This window comes from Geospiza fortis, unplaced genomic scaffold, assembly GCF_000277835.1.
Source record: "Geospiza fortis unplaced genomic scaffold, GeoFor_1.0 scaffold34, whole genome shotgun sequence".
In the NCBI taxonomy this organism is placed as follows: domain Eukaryota; kingdom Metazoa; phylum Chordata; class Aves; order Passeriformes; family Thraupidae; genus Geospiza; species Geospiza fortis.
In genome coordinates this window covers 705086-731644 of record NW_005054474.1, presented here as the reverse complement: position 1 = coordinate 731644, position 26559 = coordinate 705086, and the positions used below count along the sequence as shown (strand labels likewise).

General features: G+C 42.3%; 1 protein-coding gene across 2 annotated transcripts in view; it reads left to right on the top strand.

Annotated features, from left to right (window-relative positions):
* Window positions 1-26559, top strand: part of CCDC13 (coiled-coil domain containing 13) — a 27658-nt gene extending 1099 nt beyond the window's left edge. For both annotated transcript variants that reach the window (XM_031062949.1, XM_031062950.1), the window contains exons 2-15: window positions 2578-2798; window positions 6524-6672; window positions 8681-8823; window positions 11148-11237; window positions 11466-11582; window positions 12384-12488; window positions 13625-13789; window positions 14344-14520; window positions 15925-16107; window positions 16976-17052; window positions 19977-20105; window positions 22345-22499; window positions 25989-26088; window positions 26279-26559. In XM_031062949.1, the coding sequence (XP_030918809.1) occupies window positions 2584-2798; window positions 6524-6672; window positions 8681-8823; window positions 11148-11237; window positions 11466-11582; window positions 12384-12488; window positions 13625-13789; window positions 14344-14520; window positions 15925-16107; window positions 16976-17052; window positions 19977-20105; window positions 22345-22499; window positions 25989-26088; window positions 26279-26360 (1887 nt within the window). In that variant the 5' untranslated portion in view covers window positions 2578-2583 and the 3' untranslated portion in view covers window positions 26361-26559. The remainder of the gene's footprint in view (window positions 1-2577; window positions 2799-6523; window positions 6673-8680; window positions 8824-11147; window positions 11238-11465; window positions 11583-12383; window positions 12489-13624; window positions 13790-14343; window positions 14521-15924; window positions 16108-16975; window positions 17053-19976; window positions 20106-22344; window positions 22500-25988; window positions 26089-26278) is intronic.

Sequence of the window (26559 nt, the reverse complement as noted above, 5' to 3'; positions counted from 1 at the left end):
CAGTTTCTATTTTAACATTTTTTATAACCCAAAACTGTATTGAACACACTACTTAAGAGAATTAATACAGCATTACTTTCTAACACAACACATACTCATTTTAATATTTGCGAAAAGCCAATCATAAAATACGCATTTTTCACAGTAGTGTGTTCAATATTGTTTTAGGTTATAACATAATGTTAAAATAGAAACTATGCTATGTAAGATAATTTTAAAGAAAGGACTCGCAGTGAGATAGCAGCCACAGGACACCTGAATCTTTCAGAGAAAGAGAATTTATTGCTCTCTTATCAGAAGAAACGAACTTCTCCCTGCCTTGCTCAGCCGTGAAGACACAGTTAGGATTAAGAGGAAGAAGTTGACACTGCCCAGACAGAATCCTGTGTTTGAATGGAATTTATGCATCATGTATGAGATGTATGAATATGCAACAGGCTGTTGTTTTTAAGGGTTAATCCTCTTTTTTGGGCTTATATTGCCCAGAAAGAGGTACCTGGACTGTCCATAACTCTTTGTTTCTATTGTCTCATATTGTCCTAGTCCAAATTGTCCAAATTATTATTACTCTAATTATATTACTATTTTTATAACCATTTTGTTGCTATTAAACTTTTAAAATTTTAAAAAACAAGTGATTGGCTTTTTTCACAAACCTTTCAGTGTGGAGCACTTCATCCCTGGAAGTGCTCAGATCCCACGTGGATGTGGCACCTGGGGACAAGATTTGGTGGTGGCACTGGGTTAATGGTTGGACTCAAGGACCTGAGAGGGCTTTTCCATTGTAGCATTATGGGATTGGAGCTGCACCTTGAGTACCATGCACATTTCTGGCCTATAGATAAGTAAATAACTCAATAAGTTGTGAAATAATAAATTAATCAGCAATGCAGTCTAAGTCAAGAAAATTCTGAGAAAAATCATGAAGCCTAAAATAGTTACTCTACTAAGAATTCTAGGATATTTTCAGAACAGAGACAGCTACCGTTTGAAGATGTTCTTGCTTATCTTTGCTATCTTTAAGGTCAGTAGCTAAACCAATCAAGAGATCCAATCTAATTATAAACTTAATTATCAACCTAAAGGTTACTGAAACCAAAAAAGCTGTTTACATTTTATATCCAGTTTGCTTAAGTAAATGGAATGGACTCCTTATCTCTGTAGGTTTCTTCCAAATCTCAGAATTGACTTTAATCAATTAAAATTAAATTTCCAGCCTCACTGACTCAGTTATTCTTTGATCCCTCGTGCCCAGAGCCCTGGGGGCTGTGCAGAGGCACCAGACTCTGCTCTTTGCACCTTGTCCAGGTGACTCTCTGCCCATAAAATACACAAAGGGACACTCTGCCTTTTGGTGCATTAATCAGGTTAATTGGATTTCCCTCAGTGTGGGAAAGGCCCTGTGCTAATTACTCAGTGCAGGGCGTGCCTTTGAAGGTATTTATGTAATGGTTTTCCTAGACCAAAGGTACAATAAGGTTTTTTTGCCCACAAAAAATGTCAAACAGAAGGAGAAAGGGGCTGCAGTTTATCAGAAAACTGTCTTTAGTCATCCTAAGAAAAAGTTTGGGTAGTGATATTAATATTTTAAAATATCTACTAATAATATATTGTTATAATTAAATATACTTAATAATTAATATATTATTATTTAGTTATTTATTGATATCACTCAGTGATTAGAAATTTGCAGGAAAGGTGTAAGCAATACTTTTGTCTTGCCTGAAGGGAGCATAAGGAAGAAAATATTTTTCTTCCTCTCTCATGAACCCAAAAATGGGGGGATTTGCACCTTTCCTGGACGTGGGCAGGGAGGCTGGATGGTCCCAAACCCTCCAGTGTGGCCTGGCTGCCACATTGGCTGGGATTTGGCCCCAACCTGCTCCTCTGTTAAAATGTTTATTTAAACAGGTCTGTTTAGGAACGTTTGGAAACTTTGCTTTTTGAATTCTGAAGTGAAAAAGACCCAACAGCTTTTTTTTAAAGGGCTGTTTAAAAGCCATTTATGGAAAAAGGGACTTGAAGCAGGGCTGGAGAGGAGGAGGAGGAGGTGTGTGGTGGTGTTCACAGGGGTCCCAGGACAAGGGAAGAGATGAGAATCTTGACTCCATGTTTCAGAAGGCTGATTTCTTATTTTATGATATATTCTATTAAAAATATATATATATTAAAACTCTACTAAAAGAATAGAAGAAAGGATTTCATTAGAAGGCTAGCAAAGAATAGAAAGGAATGATAATAAAATCTTGTGACTGACCAGAGAGTCTGAGACAGCTGGACTGTGATTGGCCATTAATTGAAAACAATTCACATGAAACCAATCAAAGATGCACCTATTGCATTCCACAGCAGCAGATAATTATTGTTTACATTTTGTTTCTGAGACCTCTCAGCTTCTCAGGAGAAAAAGATCTTGGCAAAAGGATTTTTCATAAAATATGTCCGTGACAGAGGTGGGAGACTGGGCAGGGTCAGGGAGGAAAAGCGGCAGAGCAGCTGCCACAAGGGGATGTTTTTCAGAGCAGTGCTGATCTCTGCTCTCTGTCACTTTTTATTTTCCTCTCCTTATGGTTTTAGTAAACAATGGAGCCAGAGGTAAAAGTGAATGAAGATTTCAAAAGCCAGTTCAAGGCTTATCAGGAGCAACAGCAAAGGCGGCTGAAAAATTTGATGGAGGCCAAGAAGGAGAAGCAGGACAGGCAGAAGAACACTGGCAGCACAAAGGAGATTGTAAGAGCCCTGAGTGATCTAAACCTGTTTAAAAAAGGACCTCCTGTAAAGGAAGATGCCAGCAAAAGGTAAAGGTCTGGCAGCTCCATTCCTTCAGGAAGTCACTGGAGTGTATTTTGCTTATGATCTCATGAAAGTCAGTATTATTAAGCTGAGAGGACACTTTCTGTTTTCACTCACTGGGCTTTCATTATCCTGAGCAGATTCTCCTTGTCCATAATTATCCTCAGGGCATTGTGCTGTGCTCTTTAATGTCAGTATTTTACAAATGAAGGGGCAGCCAGGTACTACCTGACACATTCCAGCCTTTTGGGGTCACTGGCCCCCTCTGAACTGCTGGTTAGTTCCTGCCTAGCTTTAAACTAATAGGTTCTCTACAGGAATCACTTCCAAAGATGGACACAGGCAAAGCTGCTAATGCACAGGCCTGCAGTGGGGAAGTTTTCTCTGGGATTTCTTTGCAGTATATCCTGATTTGGTGGATCATGAGATTACCAGCACACTGGGAATTTTGGTATGGCTCTCCCTTAATCTTGTGTTTTCTTTTGAGCTGAGTACTGGAGCAGAGACTTAAAGCCCCAGCTCAGATCATTTCTCTTCCTCCCAGGATACAGTCAGCCTTTCCCTGTGACCCAATTAATGCTTCTCCTGACTAGAGCAGGTCTGGGGCTGGACACACCCAAAAGGTGTCTGCACTGCTGGCTCTGGGAATAAATCACATGGACTCCATTTCTTCATGGTGGAAAATTTCCCTCTTTATTCACATAACTCCTTTTTATTCAATTTTTCAGACCTTGTGTGTGACTCCAATTCCTCAGTAGCTTTCTTGCCAATTACTTATTGGTTAGCAACAAGTTGTTATTCTGTATTGATTGGTCACTCAAACCCCTGGGGTGTATGTGCAGGGAAAGTTGTTTATGAAAGATGGTTTTTATTTTTCTAACAGTGTAAAACCAGTTTATACAGGTGCCAGGTGTTTTTCACCCAGGAATAGATTGTTATGTTAATGAACTGCTTACACCAGGATTGCTTTCACATGGGAACTTGCAAACTATTAGCTTTGACCAGACCAGCCATTGATTTTAACAGAGCAGGCTTGATTTTATTAAGACTTTCTTATGATTTTTCTACCTTACTGCAGCATCAGCTGTTCAGGCTTTGCTCTGTGGCAGTGGTGAAGCCAGGTGGAGAAATTTTCATGCATTGGTGCCTCACCAGAGCTGTCTGATTTGCCAAGTTAAGCCCCCAATCCAACCTCTTCCCTTCAACATTGTTTTCTAGTAGTCTGTAGAAGATTATGATGGAAATTTGATTTTTAAAAAATTCCTGTGAGGCTGATTCCCATAGTTCAGATGTTTGGCAGAGCAAAGGGATTTAGGTGCTCCCGTGGCACAGCCTGGGCAGTGTGCAGAGTACAGGAAAGCCCAGTAGTTCTCTGCTATTTAGAGTTCAGCACTTTAGGCCTGAGTAATCCCAGAGTTTTTATTTACCTCTCTTGCTGTGTCACTGACTGTCAAAAGTCCCCATTTGCCATGGCAGGTGTGGCAGATAGATCTGGACTGTCCTTTGCTTGTGTACTTTCAGCAGAGTGGTTGTGAGTGATCAAATCCAGGCAGGATTTGTTTTTGGAAGGGATTCACCGGGATGTTCTCTGCAATATTCCCATGACAACACATCAGAGGCTTGTTCCAGGATCACAGGACTCCACATGGCCTGCGGTGACAGTGATTTGAGTTTGTCACTGTTGTTTATAGCAGCAGTCAGAAAACATTCTCCTCTCAGAAGCCTCCCTTCCTTCTAGCCCTGGGAATTCTTTTTTCCTTCCTCCCATCCTACTCCCCAGTCTTGTTTAGACAAGTGTTTAGCTGATATTTCTGCCTTTCTGTTATGTTCTCTCTGTAACTTTATCCTCCCTTCTCTGCTTGGTGTACTTGAATGTATCTAAGTGACTCTCCCCATCATGTAGAGAATCTCTAACAAGAGCTGGGAAAGACACAGTTTGACAAAAGTTAAATTCCTTACTTTTTTTGTAGTTTTTTTTTTGGCCTGAACAGGGCATGCAGTTTGGGAAACCACCTGAATTCCAGGCAGAGCCCTGCTCATAAGCTCCACCTGGCTTTGATTCCTTGAAGGAGAGTGAAAAGGGGCACCTTTGGCCGCCCATTTCTTTGGGCTCATTTTCTGTAGCCTCTCTAACAAGGAGAGTCACTGTGGGGTGGGATGGGAAGTTCCTCAGAGAAGACTCCAGCTCTGTGCACTTGGGATTTCTGTCCATCCTCCTCTAAGTGCTTTTCCTCAAGACTTGGACTCCAGCTCTCAGAAGACCGCACTGCTCAGGTGTGTTAAGAGCTCAGAACTTTTTTTCCACGTTAATCCCCCAACTGTTCAAACTCTTTTGGTTCCGGTGTCTCTAACTGGATCCGAGTTTTGTTGCTCACTCCTCTGAGTAGTTCATGTGGGAATAACTCAGTTCTGCCTTTGCTCACATTGCTCTTTGCTTTCCTCTCCTTTGTGAACAGCTTCCTTTGATCTCCCTTTGATTTGAAGCTTTGAAACACAAGTGCATTTCTTAATTACGCATTGTGAATCCTCTCCTAAACTGGCTGTGCTCTTTGTGGCAGTGCTTTAAGGGGTCCATGGGCAGATGGAGGGTGCATTTAAAAGCTCTCAGGCCCAATGGGTGCTAAGAGCTCTCTAAAACTTCAGAATAAAAAGATTGAGATTATTATTGAGACATCTGACTTGGCTGTGTCTACAGGTACCTACTGTAACAACTGGGCTTTATCCAAACCACATCTCCAAAGTGTAAATATTTAGAGTTAAATGAGAATCTAGGAGTTAATTCGTTTTAGGTGTCTGGGTAACTGAGATCCTGTAGATTATCAGGAACTTCCACATGGGAATCCCAGGGCACTGGAGACCTGCATCTTCTACCAGCAGCAGCTGGGGTCAGGTGGGCAGCCCAAATGTCACCTGTGAGTGGGTAATTGTATTAAATCCCAGGTTTTCTCAAGGACTCTGTGTCAGGGAGCTCAGATAATTCTGAACTCCCACAACTGAATGGAGCCCCTGAGGCCACAGCTCCTGGATTTTATATTTCAAGGACCCATCACATCAGGGCCATAAAGAGATTAAAGTTATTAATTCTCTGGTTGTCTTAGAGAGACGAAACCTTTAAATGTTGCTAAATGTCCTGAAGAATAGGAGAAGCAGGGCTGTTTCTTTCCATTCAGAGGGCTTTTTTTTTGGTATTCTCTGTTTCTAAATGAATTCCAGAAGGCACCATTAACAATACAAACTGATGCTCACAGGGTTCCAGGAGAATCAGCTGAGGACATGGGAAATTGGTCTTTTATGAATTGCTCTAAAACATTGATTTTTTAAAAGACCCCAGGGGCAGCTTTATAGTCAATGCTCTGTTGGCTTCTCTTGGCTTTGTCGAGTACAGAAAAGAAAGCCTGAATGTCCCACATGCTGAATGCTGCCTGATTGCCTCTGAAGAGGCAGGTAAGTAACACTGCAATGACGCTATTTGGTAACCTCAATACACCTGTTCTGTGATGTTTTACCCCAGACAGCTCAAGAAAGTGCAATTTTTATTTTTTTTAAGATGTTATCTGAATAGATCAGATAATCAGCTTGTGTTCTTAGCTGAGGTTTAGGACATTCTGCCTAATTCAGTAAACTCACTCTTGATAAGCTCAGCCCATCTATCATGCAGTTGTTTTATTATTTTATTTCTAGGAGCACCTATTTGTGCATGATTTACCAGTATGGTTAATTTTTTCCCCAGTTTCTTTGAGGCTGAGAATGAGCAGCTGCAGGATCAGCTCCGAGAGCTCCGGGATGAGAACTGCAGGCTCTACAGACTGATGGCAGAGAAAGATTTTGAAATAACAGAGCTCCAGAAAAGAGTAAAGGAGGAGAGGTTGGCTCTGTCAGGTAAACACAGCAACTTTGTGTTCTCCCCATGTTGGTTTGCTTGGTGCTGATGACAAAAAAATGTCCCTGAAAAGAATAGTGCTCTGTTAGGGTATACAGTGATTTCTGTTCCTCATAAAACTGTAAACTTGCACAAAATTGCCACAAAAATAATGATGTTCCATAGAAATAATATTTTGGAAAACTTGCTGTTAGTGTCAAAGAGCTGTGCTGCAATTTTCTCTGCTCTGTAGGGTTAAGTTTCTTATTCAGGCTCCTTTTTTTTCTGCTCGAACAGGGCAGAGGAAGGATGCTGGATGAATGCAAAATTCAGCTTCTAAAGTGATTTTGGTGTTTTTCTGACAACTGAACTGTGCAGGCTGCACCTTCTCCACTGGGTGCCACTGTTGGTCAGGACAGCAGTGATGACCAGGCTTGAAGAGAAGGGCGAAACCAGCAACGAGGAGAACTAAATAACATTAAATTCCACCTTAATCCTTGAAAAGCAGCTGTAGTTTAAGTTTAGGAGAGGTGATAATCTCTTCCTGGTCAGGACCAGGAGCCAGATGTGCTGTTGCAGCTTCTCTGGCTGATGCCAATCCCTTGCCTCTGTTTTCCTCTCAGTATTGTGGCAATCCCCACATGGCTTGGGAGTGAAAAGCCTTGGGTGAGTGTGTGCAATGCATTTGAAGACCAGCAATTTAACATGGAAGCAGCAACCTGGCTTTGGTTAATTTAGTATTTACTGTGATTCTCAGCAGCCGTTATCTGTCCTGAAAACTGAGGTAAAAGTAGCTCCTAGGTGGGAGGGGTAACACAAATCACACAAAGGAGCGAGAACGGTGCTTTTGAAAATAATGAATTGATTTAAAGTGCTTTTAAAAAAGCATTTTAAACGCTTTTAAAATAAATTCCTTCAAAACAATAAATTGTGTTCTTAACAAGGTTTTTAAGCAGTGGCATAGGAACAAATTCTGTTCCCAGCTGTATTCTGTGTGGCTCCCTTAATGTCCCTGGGGCTGTATGGGCCTCAGCATTCACTTGGGAGTGATCTCTCACCTCTCATCCCACCCCAGTCCATGAATATCAGAGAAAAGTGATTACTGCAGAGGATGAAAGAGTTAAGAGCAATGACAGCAGCCAAGTTCAGTCTGCACACCCCCACCAAGGGTTTGTTGTTGCAGGCTCATGTTCCTTGCTGAGCTGGAGGTTTCTGTGGACATTGTTTGCCATGACATTGACTTTGCACTTGTACAAGAGCTTTGCTTCACCTGTGTGGTGTTAACCAGAGCCAGGTGACACAACAGCCAGGCCTGGGGTTTGCTTTGTTTGTGGCACTAATCAAACCCTCCCTGATGAGGGAGCCAGTGACGTGGCTAATTAAAAGAGTCATGCAGTAAAGCTCCCTGTGTAATCCCAAGGGAGTTATAAATAGGCACAATGAAATTTCCTGGACCTTGTCCAGGACCCAGCTGTAATATTGTGCCCGACCTTTGAGGACTGATGTCTAGAAACGTTCACACCTCTGTTCCAGCAACTCCTCCTGTAGTAAACAACCAGGCAAAGCAGAATGTTGCCTTTTTCTGTGATAATGCCAAAAAATCCTGTTCCCAGCTGTCCTTCCCAGCAGTGAGCAAGAAACACCACTGCCCTCTCTAGGTAAAAATGTGGCTACAACCACCATTAAATCTCAGTTATAGAGTATCAGGTAGATTTCTCCTTTTATATTTCTCTGTTGAGTACTATTTGCTTTTTATGAAATATTCTGGGCTGGACAGGATTTGGATTTATGGATATAAACATTGGCACAGTGTGAAATGTGGCTGTGCTGCTGAATCAAAGGGCCAACCCATGCAGCTGGCACCTCTGACATCTCTTCCCTCTCTTGTTCACTGGAGTGCCTGGCACAGCTCAGAGAGGAAGGGATGGAACAATGCAAGTTCATTGTGACAGAGAACAAAAGCCTGCTCTGTTCTGAATCTGAATCCTGCCTGTAAGATGTGCTCTCTGCTTTGATGTGTCCTTTCAGGGGTGTCTGGTTTAGCTGGAGACGTTGCTGCCACTAAAATTGTCGAGTTGGCCAAAAAGAACCGGGAGGTGACTGCTGAGTTTGAGAGTGAGAGAGCCAGAGTGAAGCAGCTGAATCACAGAGTCAAGGAGCTGGAGAGAGAAGTGAGGCATTTTTCTTGTTCTTATTGCATGATAAAACATGGAAAACCAGCCTCTGGGATAAAAAATGGGTTTGGTTCATGTTCCCATGTTGTATTTGCTCTTAAATCTGTGTTTGCTTGGGGTTTTTGTGGTCATTTCTGTCCATGATGTTCCCTCAGCTGTTTCACCTCGGCAGAGGAATCAAACTTCACCTCTGCAGGTGAATATCCTATAGGAAAGGATATCCCCAAGTTATAATGAGCCAAGGATTTATTAAACAGCAATTAGGAATGTTCATTTGTAGAAGCTCAGAGACTTTTCTACCATTTTGTCAATGCTATTTCTCTTTTTTTTTTTTTTGTGAGGAGAGGCAAATTTCACACCTTTATGTCTTACATTCCCGCCTCGTTAAGACCAGTCACTAATTAGTTCTTTATTCTTCTAAGCTTTTGTTATCCCTGTAATGAAAGCTGTTTTCTGGAATAAGTACTTACACAACTGAGACAACACCAAACTATATCATATAAGACAGCAAATCTTCACTCAGACAGATTAAATTTTTTACTTTACTGTGACTTTTTGCCAACCTTTCACAGAAGTAATTTTGCTCAGGTGGCTGCTGAATTGAAAATGAGATGTCCTTATGTCAGTATTTGCTTTGTCCTTTGGCTACTGCTCCTCTTCCTTACACAGTATTGATGATTTTTTTTATTATTTTTATTTTTTTCCTGAACTTTGCTTTCTTAGAAGACATCAGTTAAATGAGTCAATAATGCTGACAGCTGCATTTTGACTCAGCCTTTCACCATCACTTATTATCATGAGTCATGCATCTACCTGAATTGCACCCCAGCTAGCTGAAAGATCAAGAAGTCATAGATTAAATTAAATTTTAGAGAACTCCTGCATAAACCCACAGTGTTCTGGTCACAGGGGTCTTGTCAAACAGTTGGCAGGTTGGCAAACAAGTATCAGGTGTAGTTTGGGACCTACAAAATCACACAAGTAGTGGAGCAATTCATGAATAATTTAAGGAAAAATCAAATTGGTTCCTCTCCTCCACTGCAGAAGTGGAATGACCATTATTCAAACAGAAACATTAAATATTCTCAAATTTTGGCCCAAAAAGAAAGGAGCACAAACATTTCAGGAAGAAGATGAAGATGTGAATGATGTATAAAATGAAAGCAATGTTGGACACTGGGAGGTATCTATAAGAAATTCAGAGTGATATCTAGAAAACACTGTTATTTTACCTATTTTTAGCTCTTTCCTTGCCTGAAAACTGAAAAATCTGTAAATCATAAGTATTTTACCATGATTATTTTCCCCTAAACAGAATGGAAGGTGTGGCCACTGAACAATCACTTGGCAGAGGGTGGGCCTTGTAAGCAAAGGGATGTTTGCAGAAAATTTCCTCACAACTGGAGCCAGCAGCTGCCAGCTCCAGCTGAAATTCCTCATTATCAGTTCATATAAAACTCTATGAACTCGATAGGAAGAGTGGCCCTAACCCATGAAAAAGGGTGAAAGCAGAGCTGGTTCTGGAGTGAGTTTTTCCCCAGATGCCCCTTTTTAATGAAGGAGCTCTTCCTTAGAGCCTTCTTTAATCCAGGCAAATAATCAAGATTCTCCACTCACCTCAAAGAGTGAAGTCCCAAATTTTTAAAACAACACTCCCTGGCCTTTCCAGCCCCAAACTCCTGCACTCTCATCCATTTAGAAATCTTTGCAACAGCAACACAGGGCATGATTCAGAGCAGGAGGGATTGTATGTCTGTTTTCCTTTGCTGTGGTAAGCAAGAGGAGACAGAGTCTTTATACTTAAATAATTAGTTGTTTAAAGCAGTTAAAAAATGCTGCTTTAGAGCTCCCAGCTAAAGAAAAAAAACCTTAACACCATTAAATCTGAGTCATAGGGTGTCAGGTAGATTTCTCCTGTTATATTTCTCTATTGAGTACTATTTGCTTTTTATGAAATATTCTGGGCTGGACAGGATTTGGATTTATGTATATAAACATTAATTTGAGATACTTTTGGTGATAAAATACCTCAGAAGTCTCCATACTTGAAATTTGATCCCATCTCAGCAAGTCAGAGATATCTTCTGAAGTTATTCCACAGTAAAATGTAACATGATTCTTTGGGAAGCATTTCAGAAAAAAAATAAAATTAGGCTTTTCTACTGATTCTGTTTTAAAAAACAAGGGAAAATTAAGGGTTTATTTGGTTTTTTTTTAGAGTACATAAACATCCAAGTTATACTTTTTATGCTAATTAATACTCCATGGAGTGATGCTGTTCTCTGCACCCATTCCACACTAACAATGGGGTTCTTTTCCAGCTACAGGCAGCTGCAGAAAAAATCCATTCCCTTGGTGGTGATGCTGCAGGAATCAAGGAATCAGCTCTGAAAAAGCTGGAAGGAAACTTGGTAGGAATTGTAGTTGAAATGAGGAAATCAGCAGCTGATACTCAACTCCTTTGTAGAACAAGGTCCCTGTCACCAGTTTTGGGACCAAATTCCCCTATATCCCCTCTATGCCCCAAAAATTAGATCTGGAAAAAATAATTCAGTGATCCTGATGGATCCATGGATGTTAATCCCTTCAGTTTTCCCCTGAGGGTTCTGTTCTCACCAAGTACATTCCTCTCCTCCAAGGCTGAAAATCCAGAGCTGAAAGCACTGCAAGAAAAATTGAGCACAGCCAACGTAAAAGTGACAGAATATCGGAACCAGCTCCAGAATTTGAAGCAGGAACTGAAGCTGACCCAAAAGGTACCACTGCAGGGAGCACTCTGGGGCTGGGACCCCTGCAGGAGGTTCAGTCTTGGGAAACTGGGGGGCTTTGGGCCTTTGGTTGGTCCCCATGAGTTGTTCCAGTGGAGCAGGGAAGTAATGAAGGCACAAGGTAGGGGTTGGAATTGAAATTGTGCTCCTGCACACAGGGATCTCATGTTTTGCCTCCCACTGTCCACTGGACGCAAATCCTTCTGAGTTTTAAAGTCCCAGATCAGCAGAACTGTTTGTCACATACATCCAGGTTCATTCCTCCTTCCCCATGCATTTCATTATGTATTTACTTTTAATGTAGGTTCCAGTGCCATGGGAATCAATGGGATTAAAGGTCTTGCTTGAACTAAAGCATGTGTTTAAAGAGTTTGTTGGAATGACATCCAGAATGACCTTTTCCTCTGATTCATGATGGATTTAAGTGTTGTTATGTGCTCTGATTCTCTTTGGTTTCCCTACTTTGTGTAGGAGACCTGCAATGCAGATCAGAGTAGAGAATATGGTCCTAAAAATAGAACTCTGCTGACCTTTTTATAAATAATTTAAATGCTCTTCGTACTAAGTTTGGCTGTGTCAGAATTTTGCAAGGGAGATTGGTTCAATTCCTGGTGTGTATGAGGACAATACCTCTTCTCCTGGTTAATTATGGTTAAATATTCATCCTATCAAAAATAATTGTGTATATTGAAAACTGCTTATGCTCCCTGTTAGAGAGAGCTGCTTTTCCTTCCCTTTCCCAAACACATCCTTTTAAGCCTTATTGTTGATGTTAATCCCTTTTCCCAGATTTTAGCCAAAGAAGTTGGGGAGGATGTGAATATCCAAAGTCTCTTGACCAATTCTGGCAGCTGGCGTGGGCGAGCTCAGCAAATTGTCCTTCTCCAAAGCAAGGTGAGTTACAGCCCTGCACAGTGGCTGTAGCACATTTCAGCTGGAATTCTCTTTCTAAGTACACATATCACCTGAAATTAAGGTAAAAATGCTGTTAGTTCTTCGTTAATTCCTAACACCTCTCTGTTGATGTGTGCACACCCTGTTAATGACTCTGCAGCCCTGCAAGCTTTGGTATTTCAGCTGGGAATCTTTCACATCTGTGTCAAAGGAAGGAGTTCAGTGACCTTGGAGAGCTGTGGCAGCCCAGTTCAAGTCCCAGGGTGTTTTGAAGGTGCCTCTCTCCACTGAGAACAGAAGGAGCCCTGTCGGTGGCTGTGCTCTGACTTAGACACCTTTGTTCAGTGCTTGAAGTCGGATGGGAAGAATTGAGGCCAGATCAGGTTTTCAAGTTGTTCCCTCAGGAGCTTCAGTAAAATCTTTAACTCTTGAGTCTTCTGAAGGGCAGAGTTTAGCTGAAATGTCAGCAGGAGGCAGGGAGGCAGTTTTGCCTGCATCTAAATAAAACTTCTCTCAGGCAATTTGATTTGTAATTTTCCCATTTTCCTGCTGTTCAATTATATGCCATCAAACTGTGATTTTTTTGCATTCTGAGATTTTTAACCTCTGCTTTCCTTTGAGAAAATTCCATTTCTCCCTGTTTTATCCCTGCCTGGAGTTCATCTGACCACTGTTCCTACTGTTCTCTGCTCTAATGTGCAGATTTCTTTCTGATCCAGACTCCTCAGGCCCCTTCTGTAGTCAGTGGGGATCTTGTAAATCCAGTCACTGGATCAAAAGTGAGGCAGGTTCCTCCAAAGCAGGGCAGAGGAACTGAGCCTGCAGTGAGCAGTTGAGAGGTGAGTTCCCTTGGATTCACACAACAGCAATTCCAGTGCTCTGGAGTGCCTGTGTGGCCTCCAAATGTGGCTCCACAAAGGCACAAACCTCCCATGTGTCCCAGTTCTCCATCCTGCACAGGTGCCCTAAAATCTGCATGTTTATTAGCAGCTAAATTTCAATTTGAAAGACCAGACAGTGCTAGTGTTAGTTAACCATGAAAATATCAAGAAATAATCTGAGCTGCCTTTGGCTGTGTCCTCTTTGCCCTGTGCCCCTGGTAAAGCTCTGGCTAAGTTGTCATTATTGTGCCATAGGTTCACGAGCTGGAGCATAAACTGAATCACCAAAAGATGAGAGCTTCACTGCTGGAGATGGATGAGGGACTGCTGGCATTTCCTGATGCAAGGAAATTGTCAGTCCAAGAGAAGAACTTGCTGAAGATTCGCAGCTTGGAAAAAGAAAAGAAGGAATCTTTGGAGGTAGAATCCTGTGAGCTGACATAGAGTTCTGTTTCCAAACAGGGTGTGGAGCAGTGTGTAATAGCTTGTTCTGCCTTCAGGGTGTCTTACACCCTACCTAAAACCATTTCATAAACCCACTTGGTCTGGTGGAGGAAGCTCTGCCCCACTTCACAGCCAAGCCCTGCTGCAGCTGCACCCAAAGTCCTTAGCAGCCCTCTCACCCCTTGGCCACATGTGCCACATTCTTCATCCCAAATACAGACATCCCCTCACACTCCTAAATCTGTAGGGCTCTGGGCTTCTCCATTTGAACAGAATAATGGAGAATCAGAATCCAGAATGATGGAGAATCTACCCAGACCACCTGGATTCCTCAGCAAACAGACCCTTTTTGGATGTTGGCAAGCAGGCAGCCAGTAGCATTCATAATTTCTACTTCCCTAGGAGTTGTACAGTATTCCAGTCCCATTTTTTAGATTCTACCAGGTAATGTGTGAGATTCTTTTTGCTCACCACAGCACCTGGGGCTTGGTGGTAAGTTATAACTTTCATTTCCTTTTACATCACTGCAGAAACTCTCTGAGCAACACAACACTCTCCAAAAAAACCATGAGGAATTGAAAAAAAAACTTGATGCCTTAAGAGCCAGGAACCAAATGCTGTGTGGAGAAGTGAAGATGCTGAAGGGACAGATTGGAACCTTGCTGGAGAAAGGGAAGCACGATGATGAGCTCATAGATGCCTTGCTGGTACAGTCTGTGGTGGTCCCAGCCCTGTTCTATAGGTGATAAAACACAATGTCCTTTCGTGGAACACACAGCCTTAGGGGTACAGGAGCCTGATGGATCCAAGTGTGACAGCCAGAGGTTTTCCTGTCAGCTGAAGTCCTCCTGCATTTTGGATCAGGTCATGCAAGGGCTGTGAGACAGCAGCAGGTGTGACAGTGACAGCCAAGTGGCCCTGAGCTGCAGGGACTGGCGGAAACATTTTGCAGAAGGATTGAAGTAGGTAGAGGAAGGGCTTCAGTCCTGACCCAAGGCCTGTGTTCTTTGTTCTGCTTTCAGCTCCACTGGTAGATTTTTTTTTTTTTTTTTCCCTTAGAATGGCTGCAGTCCTGGAGGAATTTTTTTGTTTGTAACAAAACTTCCATTTATTTTGTTACACAGCCCACAACACACAAGCTGAACCATGAGCACTAAACCATGTGCACACTCACATGCAGGAGCTGAGAGGATTTGGCCTCTTCAAAACCAGGAGTTTTAACAAAGGCTCAAAGATGCTGAGAAAGAAATAAATGGCTCCTGTCATGGTCCTGCCATGGTTTTAAACACCCTTCCTCAATTAAAATAGCAAATTTATTAGAGATAAAAATAAATTTATACACCACCTCCTAGCAGGGTTAATTCTGTGTTTCCTGATCCAAGTCCTCACTAGTTTCAAGCCACTCAGATTTCCCTGCTGCTGTGGGTAGGTTTTAGCTCAGCTGGCATTCACCCTTCTCCCACCAGGCCCTGTGGGTGCTGACCAGCAGATTAGGGGTGCCAAAGAACAGTTGTCACTTTTTGAGTGTTCCCACTAAAATTAGTACAGAAAGATGCAAGTTTATTTGGGAAGGGATGGTTAATCTCTTTTATCCCTTCTATCACAAAAGCACTTTACTTGCAGGTTGTTGGCCTGACAGAACAAACTGCCTGATAGGTATTAGATTTGTCAGTGTGGAAAAAAAACCTCCAAAACTACTGGTGAAACAGCCTGGCCTCATATCTGTCACCCCACAGTACCCTCAGCTTTTAATATCACTGTCACAGGATCTGATCATGTTCTAATTCCACAAAAAGCACATTGAAATCTTGAGTTTCATTCAGTTTATGGAAAAAAAGTCACTTCTTTATCAAAGGCTAGCCTTTCTTGTTCTGTTTTCTGCTACACTGAGCAGCAGAGCTGGCAGCAAATTGAATCTGACCATTGCTCAGGTCAACATAACAAATCAAATTGCCAAAGTGACACCAGTGACACCAGTGTGATCCCACTAAGGAATGGGCTTAGGGCAGGGGCTTGCCCTGCCATTCCTAAATGGATATTTGTCTTGGGGGGGGGTTTAAAATAATGATTTTGTACCAAATAAAGATCTCACCTGTTTCTATTTTTATCAGAGCCAGCAGAAGCAAATGCAGGAGATTTTAAAGGCCCTGAGCCAGAAGAAGGGTGAGAACAAGATGATGGACCCTGAGATTCAGAAACAAAACACCCTGATAGATGAGCTCAGGCAGTCGGTGGCTGACAGAGAAGCAAAGGTTAAAACTCTGGAGAAGGAGATTGGGCAGCTCACACATCAGGTAGGCAAACAAATTAATGAGAGGAGCGCACTTGGTAATCACTTCACATCTGCTCTTCCTCTTCCTTGTCCCTTCTTATCTGAGATGGTTGCTGCCTCCAGACAGGGATCCCTGTCCTGCTGACAGCCTTTCCTGATGGGATGATAAAGCAGGGATTCTCTTTTGTAACTCCTTGGTTCCTTTGTGCATAACTCAAGGCACTTTCAGCAGCAGCAAACACAGAAATACCAATCACAGCCACACATGGGCCATGTCAGGACTGTCACTGACTGACAGCAGGACTTGGGGCTGCACTGGGGACTCCTCACTGCTCAGCACCCTTGGATGCTGGAAGGAGGAAGCACACAAATGTGTCACACCAACCTCAGTGCTCAGCACCCTTGGATGCTGCAAACAAATGTGTCACACCACCATCAGCAGCTGCTGCTGTCTCACAGTCAGGATTTGTGAAAAGTATTTAGCCATGTCATTCTCATTGATCCAAAACCCTCCTGGGGTTATGGTGAGGTTGTGAATCTCCCAAATACCTCAGGAATGAGGGCTGGAGCATTGAACCCAGGATCAAACCTGGGTTAGGGACACAACCCACAGTGCAGCAGCATCACTGCCAGCACAGTTGGTTTATTAATGCACTCTGATTTCATATGAAACTGCCCTTTTTACTGACTTCTGCTTTGTTTTCATCCTGCAATGGATGGGAATTAAAGCAGAGCTTCTGAAAAGGCCCTGTAAATCAAAAGTTCTGGCTTGCTTGTAGCAATAATCAAAAGCTGCTGCTTTGGCATTGGTGCAGCTGTTTTCCTCTGAACTGTGTAATTGCTTTTATAACATGCTCCACCATTAACAGAAGAAATCTGCCCATCCATAGGACAAGTCAGGAGCTGCTCATCCACCCCACTCTGAGCACTTAGGATCACCTGAGGCTGGAAGGACAGAATCTGCCCGGTAAGAAGATCAGAAAGTCAATATTTCGAGTTGTTTGAGTAATCCAGGAGCTTGGTTTTCCCAGGGAGTTTCATCAAACCACAAGTGCTTTGTGCCAACAGCCTGTTTGCAATATATGGGAATCTCTAATCACATTATCTCTTGGACTTGTGTCCTGGAACTGAGAAGGATGTACAGACTTGCAGACATGACTAGATTTGGCATGGTGGTAGTGCAGCTATTTCTCCTCCTGCAGCTCAGCTAATGTTTATGTGGTCAGCTTAAGTGCCTGGGAATCTTTTCCCTTGTGAGACACGAGGCTTCTAACGAGCAGATTTCTGTGAGCAGGGTGGGGAATGAAGGCAAAGTGCCATTTTAGGTAAGCACTAAATCACTGGTGCATTATTTAAATCAATAAATGCTCTTTGAGTAGGATTTGCATGCAGAAATGTTGAAAACACACCACATCATTTGTTCTTACCAAACACCTTCTTTAAAGCCTCGCTGAGGACTGTGTAAATTACACTAATCTTAGTGCAGCAATAAATCTGATTTGTGTTTACACTGATGTGACTCTGGGTCACTCTGGCTGTGTAAAGGGACCATGGTACCACAGCAAGTTATATCCTTTCCTGTTAAATTGCTGCTGAGTTTGTTGCTAAAGAGTTCATGGTCTAATTGATAGTGAGGATTTGAGACTGGTCTGATGGGGATGAGGGAAATTTTTCATCAAGATAAAGTTACAACTGATCTCTTCTGTGTAATTTCCTACCTCATTACTTTAGACACCCAATTTGGCTTTAAAATCAGCTGAGTATCCCTAAGTAGAGGATTACTATAAAATTTAGGAAGAATTCTGTAGTTTTGAGTTGGAGTTAAAACATCTTTAATTTGAAAGTTTCTGCACCCTCCTGGCTGTTATAATTCTCCCCCATCTAACTCTGCAGAATTTGTTGTGCTCTCCTGGAGCAAATCTATATTTTATCCCCTTTTTTTTTACCTCACATGTCTGCTGATGGTAAGCAGGAACCAAAGCTGGGTAATGGCTTTGTGGAAAGCACTAAGTGCAATGCATAAATTATTGCTTGTGTACAGAGCCAAGGGCTCTGTCATGGAAAGAGCTGACGTGTCAGGTGGGCAATGAATGATCCTGAAAAACTCTGAGAGCTGTTAATAACTTGGTCAGCAAGGCTCATTCCTTCCATTAACTTTAATATGCTGATGAACTCTCAATTCTGTTTGGCTGTAGTGAATCATCTTTTCCTATCAGAAAAGGTGAAATGAAAATCTCTATAAATAGATGCTAAAACTTTTGAAGATGGGCAGAGTAAAAATCTGCATTTTTAGGCTGGGCCAAGGCTGTCAGTATGAACCTTAACTTGATTTTAGGATTAACCACTCCTAGCCCAGAAGGCACATCTATCATTTCCACAATTCTAAGGCTTTATCTTGTTAGCTACAGCTAAAGTAAGGAACCGTGGGGTAAGTCTGCAGGGACTTGGCTTTGGGCAGCTGAATTTGTGTTGAGGAAATGAGCATCCACTGAAATGGGGTGTCCCAGACAAATACCTCCTGAAATGGGGTGTCCCAAACAAACACACACCTAAATGGGATGTCCCAAACAGACACACACCTAAATGGGATGTCCCAAACAAGCACCCACTGAAATGGGATGTCCCAAGCACACATCATTATACGCAAAACTCATCCAGGCTGGCAGTGATACTCCAGTATTATCAGCTGGCTCCTCCTCTTACAGCAGTGAGCCTGACAGATCTTCCTGAGGGTTTTCACAAAGCAGATTTCATCAAGCTGTGTGAAATACATAAAGCTGTGTGAAATATATTGTAAAGGGCATTGGGAAATGCAAGTTGTGCCCTGCATTGCAGAGCAGGGGTCGCTTTGTTAGGAAAATCTGTGACATGCAAACCCCATCAAACTGCACAGAGCTGGGATTGCCTCTCCCAGTGCTGGGTGAAGGTGTGAGCTGAGGGAGCTCTTCCCCACAAAACACAGCCACTGGGGAAGGACTGGAATTTTGGGAAGCCTGCCCTGTGTGAAGCCCTAACCCAGCTTTCCTCCCCCCAGCACAGTGTCCGCGATGGGCCACGTGCTCGTGGAGTCAGCAGCCTCAGAGCCTTTCTTCCTCATCCCACCTGCAAGGTGGGTATATAAACTTCATTATCAGCAAGGAAAGTGCTCTGCCATGCTCTGCAAGCTGCTGGAAATCCTTGCCTTGCTTGCCTTGTTTCTGTAATGAAAGCTTCTTGCACCATCCCTCCTAGCTGAGGCTGTCCAAGAGCTCTAACCTCTGATTTCTCTCTTAATTCTGTAATTGACTGCTTGTTTGACATCAATTTTTTCCATTTTTACTCCCAACCACCAAGATTTCTCCTCCTTTTTTTTTTTTGTTCTAAAGAAGGTCTTCCTGAAAGCAGAGAGGTCAGAGAAATAATGAACTACATAATAATGGGATGCATGGGAAAACTGCCCCTTCCTTTCAGCACATTTTGGCCACAAGAACAGCCATTGTGCAAGTGCTGCCTGAAGCCTTTCAGAGGGAGAAAATCAATAGCAGGACATTTAATAGTTTAGTGTAGCACTTGGGAGATAGAATCTCCTTTTACTTTGGCAGTAGCAGTGGGAGGAGAGTCAGGGATAATGAATTGATCAGAGGTGGAAGTTTGTTTTCAGGGGTGATGGAGAGGGGAAGCATCATGAAAGCAGCTTTTTAATGACACTCCCTGTGACTTTATAGCCAAATATTTCTGTTCTATTTATTGCAGTCTAGAGATGGGTGCTGGGGGGAGGTAGTGAGCCTGGCTCTGCATTCTGTCCTCACCTTCAGACAAATGTATTGGAGATAGTGCTCAAATCCTGCCTTTGTTTCATTCCTTTTATTCCAGAAGCGGGAACCAGACTCTCTGTGCTTGTGCTTTCCTCAGGTCTGCTGACACGGACAGCTTGAGCTGGGAAGTGCTGCTGGGAGAGCTCATAAGACAGAGGCTTCTGTGCCAGCCTGCTGAAAAGGAGAAGGGAAAGCTCCTGGAGCTGCTGGCTGTGCTGCAGAAAAGGTACAGCCTCATCCTGCCAGCAGCATCCTCTGTGGGCTGCTGGGATCAGGGAGCACTGCAGAGCCTGGGACCTGCACTCCAGTACATCACACGCTGCCATCCTCGCCTTAAATAGGGGCTTTTCAATTTTATTCTGCTCAATTTCCCTGCCTGGCTGATGATTCATTCTTTTTATTATTCTTTTAGAACAAAGGGCAGAAAAAAATGGAGCCATCTTCCAGCTTGCTGCACCTAGATAAAACCAGAATTGCTGTATTTATGTATGCATGGCTTTATTGAGGCAGCAATATTATTCATCAGTAGTAAATACTGTAATTATTGTTATAATATTCTCTTCCAAAGCTTTTCACATTCTTTTGAAGTTCCATTGTATCCTTTTCTAAATGAATTTATTCTGGTTTAACAGAGGCATAGCAGTGATTTTTTTTTAAATTTTGTTTTCTATGATTCAATTCAATGTAAGATGATAAAAGCCAACCATGTCTTAGGAGAGAAGAGAAAGCAAAGTAATTTTTTTGACACCTTTCAGTTACTGTTTTTTTCCCAGTATGTGTTATTTGATTCCCAAATCTGTATTCCAATATTGGGAGTATATTCCTGTCTGTGTGCTTGTCAATACAATAAGCACTGTTTGCTTACTTGCTTTCATTTACCACAGTCATCATTCTCACTTGTATCACTTTTGTCCTGCATGATTAATCACAGTCAGAAAAAAATAGATTTTTTTTCTTTTAGAACTGTGGAAAAGGTGCTTTTAAAGGTAAATTCTGGAAATACATGCTGGGAAAAATCTTTTTCATGCTTGTAAGCCTGGTGACTTTAATAGAGCTGTGCAGTGAGATGAGGATGGGGCTGTGAGTGGGAACTGAAGTGTGGCCACCACCAGCATGGGGTAATGAAAAACAGAGTCAATGAAATGCATAGTTGCTTGTAAAATGTGCCATAAACTGATGATTCAGCAGCTGCACAGTTATCACACATTTATCAAGCAGGTAACATAAATTTTGTGAGACTGTGTGCAATAACTCTTGGAAGACCTCAGGGTAATATAGCACCAGTCAGATTTGAACGTGAATATATTTTCAAAAATCAGGTTTTCTTCCTCTTCCCTCCACTGCTGGGGTGTAACAAAGTTCAGTAACACAGATAATGCTTAAATCAAGAGAAGAGCCCTGGGAATTGTTACAAAGGGGATTTTTCTACAGCATTTTAGTTTAAATTATTCCTATTGGCAGATGATTCCATTAAAAATCCCACAGATCTTGCCATTTTTCCTCCAGTTTTTGTGCAAAGTGGGTGCCAGAGGAATGCCAGGGTCAAATGAAATTTTATTGAATGCAGAACCACTGAGAGGAATAAAATGTCTCAGAGCACATCACCAGCCTGGGAATTCACTGCCACAGGAGGTCGAGTCTTGCCTGTAGCTACATTTTTAAACCAGTGATATAATTTTATTAGAGTTGTAATAAATTTTTTTTAGTTATGCCAGCTAGGAGGGAAATAAACTAATCAAGTGTCTTGATTCAGAGAGTAACCAGCTTCCACCCATGGGGTCAGGAGGGAAATGCTCTTATTCAGTCCAATCCAGTGAGTCAATCTGTGTTTCTTTTTAGCTTTAAACTCCTTGGAATCACTTGGTGTCAGTCACTGCCCCACTGGCAGCATCTGTGGGTGCACATCAGATTTTTGCTGTTAATTCTCTGAGATGTTACTCAGGATGGAGAGAGGCAATTTGCTTTTTTGGGATGTAACCACCGGTTTCTTTTCCACTCTCTCCCATCCATGGTCATGTCTAATTGCCAAGTTTATTGAAAGCAGAAGTTTCTTTTCTTCCTCTCAGATAACTGACGCAAATGTTAAACTGTGTTTTTGTAAACTATTTGCCTTCCAAGCTGTCCCAGAGTGGCTAAAAAATTCAGTTTATTATTCCTCTAATAAAAAATCTCTCCTCAGCAATCTGCAGCTTCCCTGCTCATCTGAGGGGTGAATTCACACAGGGAGCCAGAATTAAGGGATCTGAGCGAACAAACCCATTGTTTCCAACTGTACTCATCAGTTTATTCTCTTTTTGCATATTTAGAAGATGTCACCTGATACAATTTCACTGGGATTTCTGCCTTTGGATGCATGGAAAGTTCTTTCCCTTCTGTTGGAAGAAGCAGGATTCAGTACCAAGACAGATTTGACATGACACAAATCAGCTGAACATTTTTTTTAATTTTTTTTTTTTGCCTGTCAGGGTGGAGGAAAGCAGCGACAAAGCCTTGGAAGCTGAGAAGAAGCTCCAGGAAGAGCAGTGGCAGAGTGACAGCTTGGAAGAGCAGTTTGAAAAGCTGCAGGTGGATCCAGAGAGCAGCACAACTGCCCAGGAGCCTGCCCTGAGGAGCAGAAAAGGTAAAGGGGAGCCCTCAGCTATTTTATTTTCAGGGTGCCCCATGGCAGGGAGGAATGATGAATCTGACTCCATGCTCTTAGAAGGCTGATTTATTATTTTATGATACTATATTATATTAAAGAATACTATACTAAACTATACTAAAGAATACAGAAAGGATACTTATAGAAGGCTAAAAAGATAATAATGAAAACTTACAGAGCCCTTACAGAGTCCCAACGCAGCTTGGCTGTGATTGGTCAATGAGTGAAAACAACTCACATGAAACCAGTGAAACAATCTCCAAACACATTCCAAAGGAGCAAAACACAGGAGAAGCAAATCAGATAATTATTGTTTTCCTTTTTCTCTGAGGTTTCTCAGCTTCCCAGGAGAAGAATCCTGGGCAAAGGGATTTTTCCAGAAAATGTGACTGCCACCCTCAGCCACAGCCACGTCCCCTATTTCACCTCTGGCCTTTACAGACAGTGACAACATTTGTGCTCCACCTGCCAAACCCAGCCCAGTGCTTGACCTTGCACGTGGTGATGGGACCTGCTCAGAGCCAGCAGCAAGGCAGGAGGCAAAATCCTGGCCCTTCTCCACCAAAGAGGGTTTTCCCACAGGTCTGAGTGGGACCAGGATTTTTGCAGTGTGTTTCCATGGGATAATTCCAGAAAAAAAAGCTTTTCCCTGCTCTGTGCTGCCCCCAGAGCTCTTTGCACTCGTGCCTGAGGGATTCAGCTGAAGGTTAAGAGCAGAATTAAAGGACATATCCCAATTTAAGGCCTGTCAGTGCCTATGAAAAACTATTGCTGGTGATGAAGTAATTAGATCTGATGTAATTTATTATCCCATGAACGTGATAATCTCCTGCTATAAATATGAAAGCCTCCCTGGCGTAGTTAAAGAAGAAGAATTCATGGTGGATGTTAAATTTTTATTTCCCTGATCAGATCCTTTTATTGCTTAAGGACTCTGATTCTGTAAAGTGTCTAAACCAATAAAATGGCACATATTCTTAAGGAAAATTTTCCAGTGGTTTCCCTTTTTATGTGTATTTTCATAAAGTGATAAGACTTCAAATGCCAGAAGATGAACAGCAGGGAGGGGAATTTCAATTTGGCAAATGTTGGGGTGGTGTCAGGCTGAGTTAGGGTGACCACAGGGCTCATCAGAAACCTTGGATGAGCCCTTCAGAGGAACCTTTATATGGAATGGGGACTGAATGGGTTCTTCAGACCTGCTTCTCTCTGTAAAACATGGATTTGTTCCTTAGAGCAGGATTGCTGTGTCCTGGGAAGGGGCTCCAGCCCACACTGACTCATTCTCATGTGGTTTTTTATGAGCCCTGATTCTTAGAGTTGTCTCACCTGTATTAGTTGAGAGCAGAAAAATTCAGATCCCAGAAGTCTGGGAGCATTTTGGTGCTGTTTTGTACAGAATTTAACTGAGTTTCTGAGTGCTCAGACTTTTACACAACCTGGTGAAGTGTTGATGTGTTCTGTTATCAAATCTTCCCCTTGCAAGAGAGACAAACTCTCCAAGTCCTGAGGCTTTTTGGTCAAGTTTTGTTGTGCTGTAGTAAAGTTTTAGTAACTCCCCTCTGCTGGCTGGCATTGCTGTTTTCACCAGTGACAGATCCCTTCTCACTAAATATTTAGTTCATTAATCTCCTCTGCTTAAGGACTAAAAGTAAAAGTAGAAAAGGATTGGCAGTAAGGCTAATAAGGAGAAATCCTCTCTAAATCCATGAGATGAGTAGGTAACAATCTATTTCACTCCCCTGCTTTGATGAGAGCTTTGTGAAGTGCCAAAATTCGAGTTTGTACAAGAACCAAGTCTGTAGTACACCTCTTCAGCAGAACATGGAGGTTATCTCAATGCTTTCATGCCAGTGGTTGAGGAAATAAGAAAAAATGAAAAGCTTCAGTACAAAATAGAGACTAGAGAACCTGCTAATTAACATAATATTTTCCTTTCTTTCTGAAAGTACAAAATTGTAGGGAGCTGATCTAATTGCTAGTCTAATGTTTCTGGTCCCTTCAATTCAAGGGAAGTTGATAATGATGCTAAGGAGCTGCAAACAACCCAGTTGTGTTTTTAAATCATTCAGGCTTTTCATTTTCTGTGGGTTTTTTTTTTCCTGTTTTATCCAAATTCCAAATTATCAAAGAATAATCCCAGAGGAGGGATAGGTAAGTAACAGCAGGTTTTCCTCAGCCCTGGAAAGCACAGCCTCAAGATCAAAAGCATTTTTTAGCTGTACAATGCAGCCTTTTCTTCTCATTTGTTTTTGTCAGAGTTCAGTACTCTCCAACCAGGTTCTTTCAGATAATTCCACACAAGGAGGATTTAGTGTTTTAATACCAAATTTGAAGATATTTGATGTTGTGAGGGAAATGAACTGGGGACAGGGTTACAGAAATGTGCCAACATGACAACACAAGCACAAACCAGCAATTGCAGTGTTCAGTAGGAGCAGAGCACAGATTCCAGCCTGGCTGTTCCCTGTCCTGGTGCTGGATTCCCACTCATAAGGACTGCAGCCAGCTCCAGCCTTTTGTTCTCTTCATTGAGCTGCTTTCCCGATTTTTATAATTTATTTGGGGCTGATCCACCCAAATCTTTCCCTCACGTTATCTGTCTCCAAGTAGGTAGTGCTGGCTATTGATTGTTTCAGAGAAAGCAATTTATTTACATTTACTAGAATGATTCAGCCTTCTGTCTAGAGCAGAGATCACCCTGCAGTCCCTCAGGGCTGGGATGAGTTCAGCATCCTCTGCAATAGCTCTGCTCCCTTCCTGCTCTCCTTTCTGAGCTCCCTGAACACTTCTCTGCTCCTCCTTCCACTGCAGGGATTCACTGGTCACAGGTTTTGCTTCTCCAGTCCCAACTGTAAATTTGAATTATATGTTTCTCTATCACCCTGAAAAAAGTTTCTGAATTCTTTTGGGATGACCAGAGCTGCATGTTTTGGGCAGATCTTTATTTAGGAAAGCATTCCTGAGTGAGAACCTTGGTTTGAAGTACATTTAACCTACATTTTGTTTATGCTGAGGATCAAAGTGCTTTACAAAAGTTGTTTCAATGGGTGCCATGTGCAAACTTTGTCCCAGACATTCAGGAAGCCACAGCTGTCATAATCTGAAACACAATTACAAGATTACCATCAAATTAATCCTTTTCAGCTGTTTGTAACCTCTTGTTTTGGTCACTTCACTATTTTGAATTCATTGTTTTCCTCCCTACATATGTAGGCATGTATTTAGCCCTGAAATGTAAATACATCATGTTTGCATTTTGCTGGAAGGAAATTAAAATAATTCTGTCATATATTTATGATATGTTATGGATGTAACATAGAATTTAGGAGATTAAATATTTATTTAAGAGATTAAGTACATTATTTGAGAGAATAAATTCAGTGGTTTTTGACACTGACTCAGCATGCTGCCAAAACTGATTTGCTGTTTTGCTAAAACTCCATTCTGTGATTGAATCCACAGCCCAGCCCAGCCTCCCCTTGCATGTGAGTGACAGAGAGGAGCTCTCAGCATCCCTGTCTGAGCTGCCCCTGGAATCTCAGGTGGAGGAGCTGAGCAGGAGGTATGTTCTCCCTTTCTCCATGCTGGGGTTACTCTGTCCCGCCTCAGGGAGAGGAGGAGCAAGGGCTCAGTTTGCTCTTTCTCAGGGCTCTGGGTTTCAGTGTTTTGTCCCCAGAACACAGGTGACTGTTCTCAATTTGCTTTGAAGCTCCCCAGCTCACAGGGAGGTTTTTCCTTTTGTTTCCTTGCAGGCTTGGCTTCCAGATGGATGAGAGCAAAAGTCTGAAGGCTGCTCTGAAGGAGACTGTGACAGCCAAAGGGGAGGATTCTTAACTGCATCAAGTCACAATGGAGTAAGTGAGGGATAGTTTTGCAGAGGCTGTTCAGCCCCACCACACCAAAGAGTTAATCCAGATATTGCCAGTCCTTTGGGCTACAGAGCAGGGACAGAGCCCAGGCACCAGTGTCATTCTGCAGCCTCAGATCGTGTCACTTCTTCAGCTTTTGCAAGAGAGGATGAGAAACAGAGATG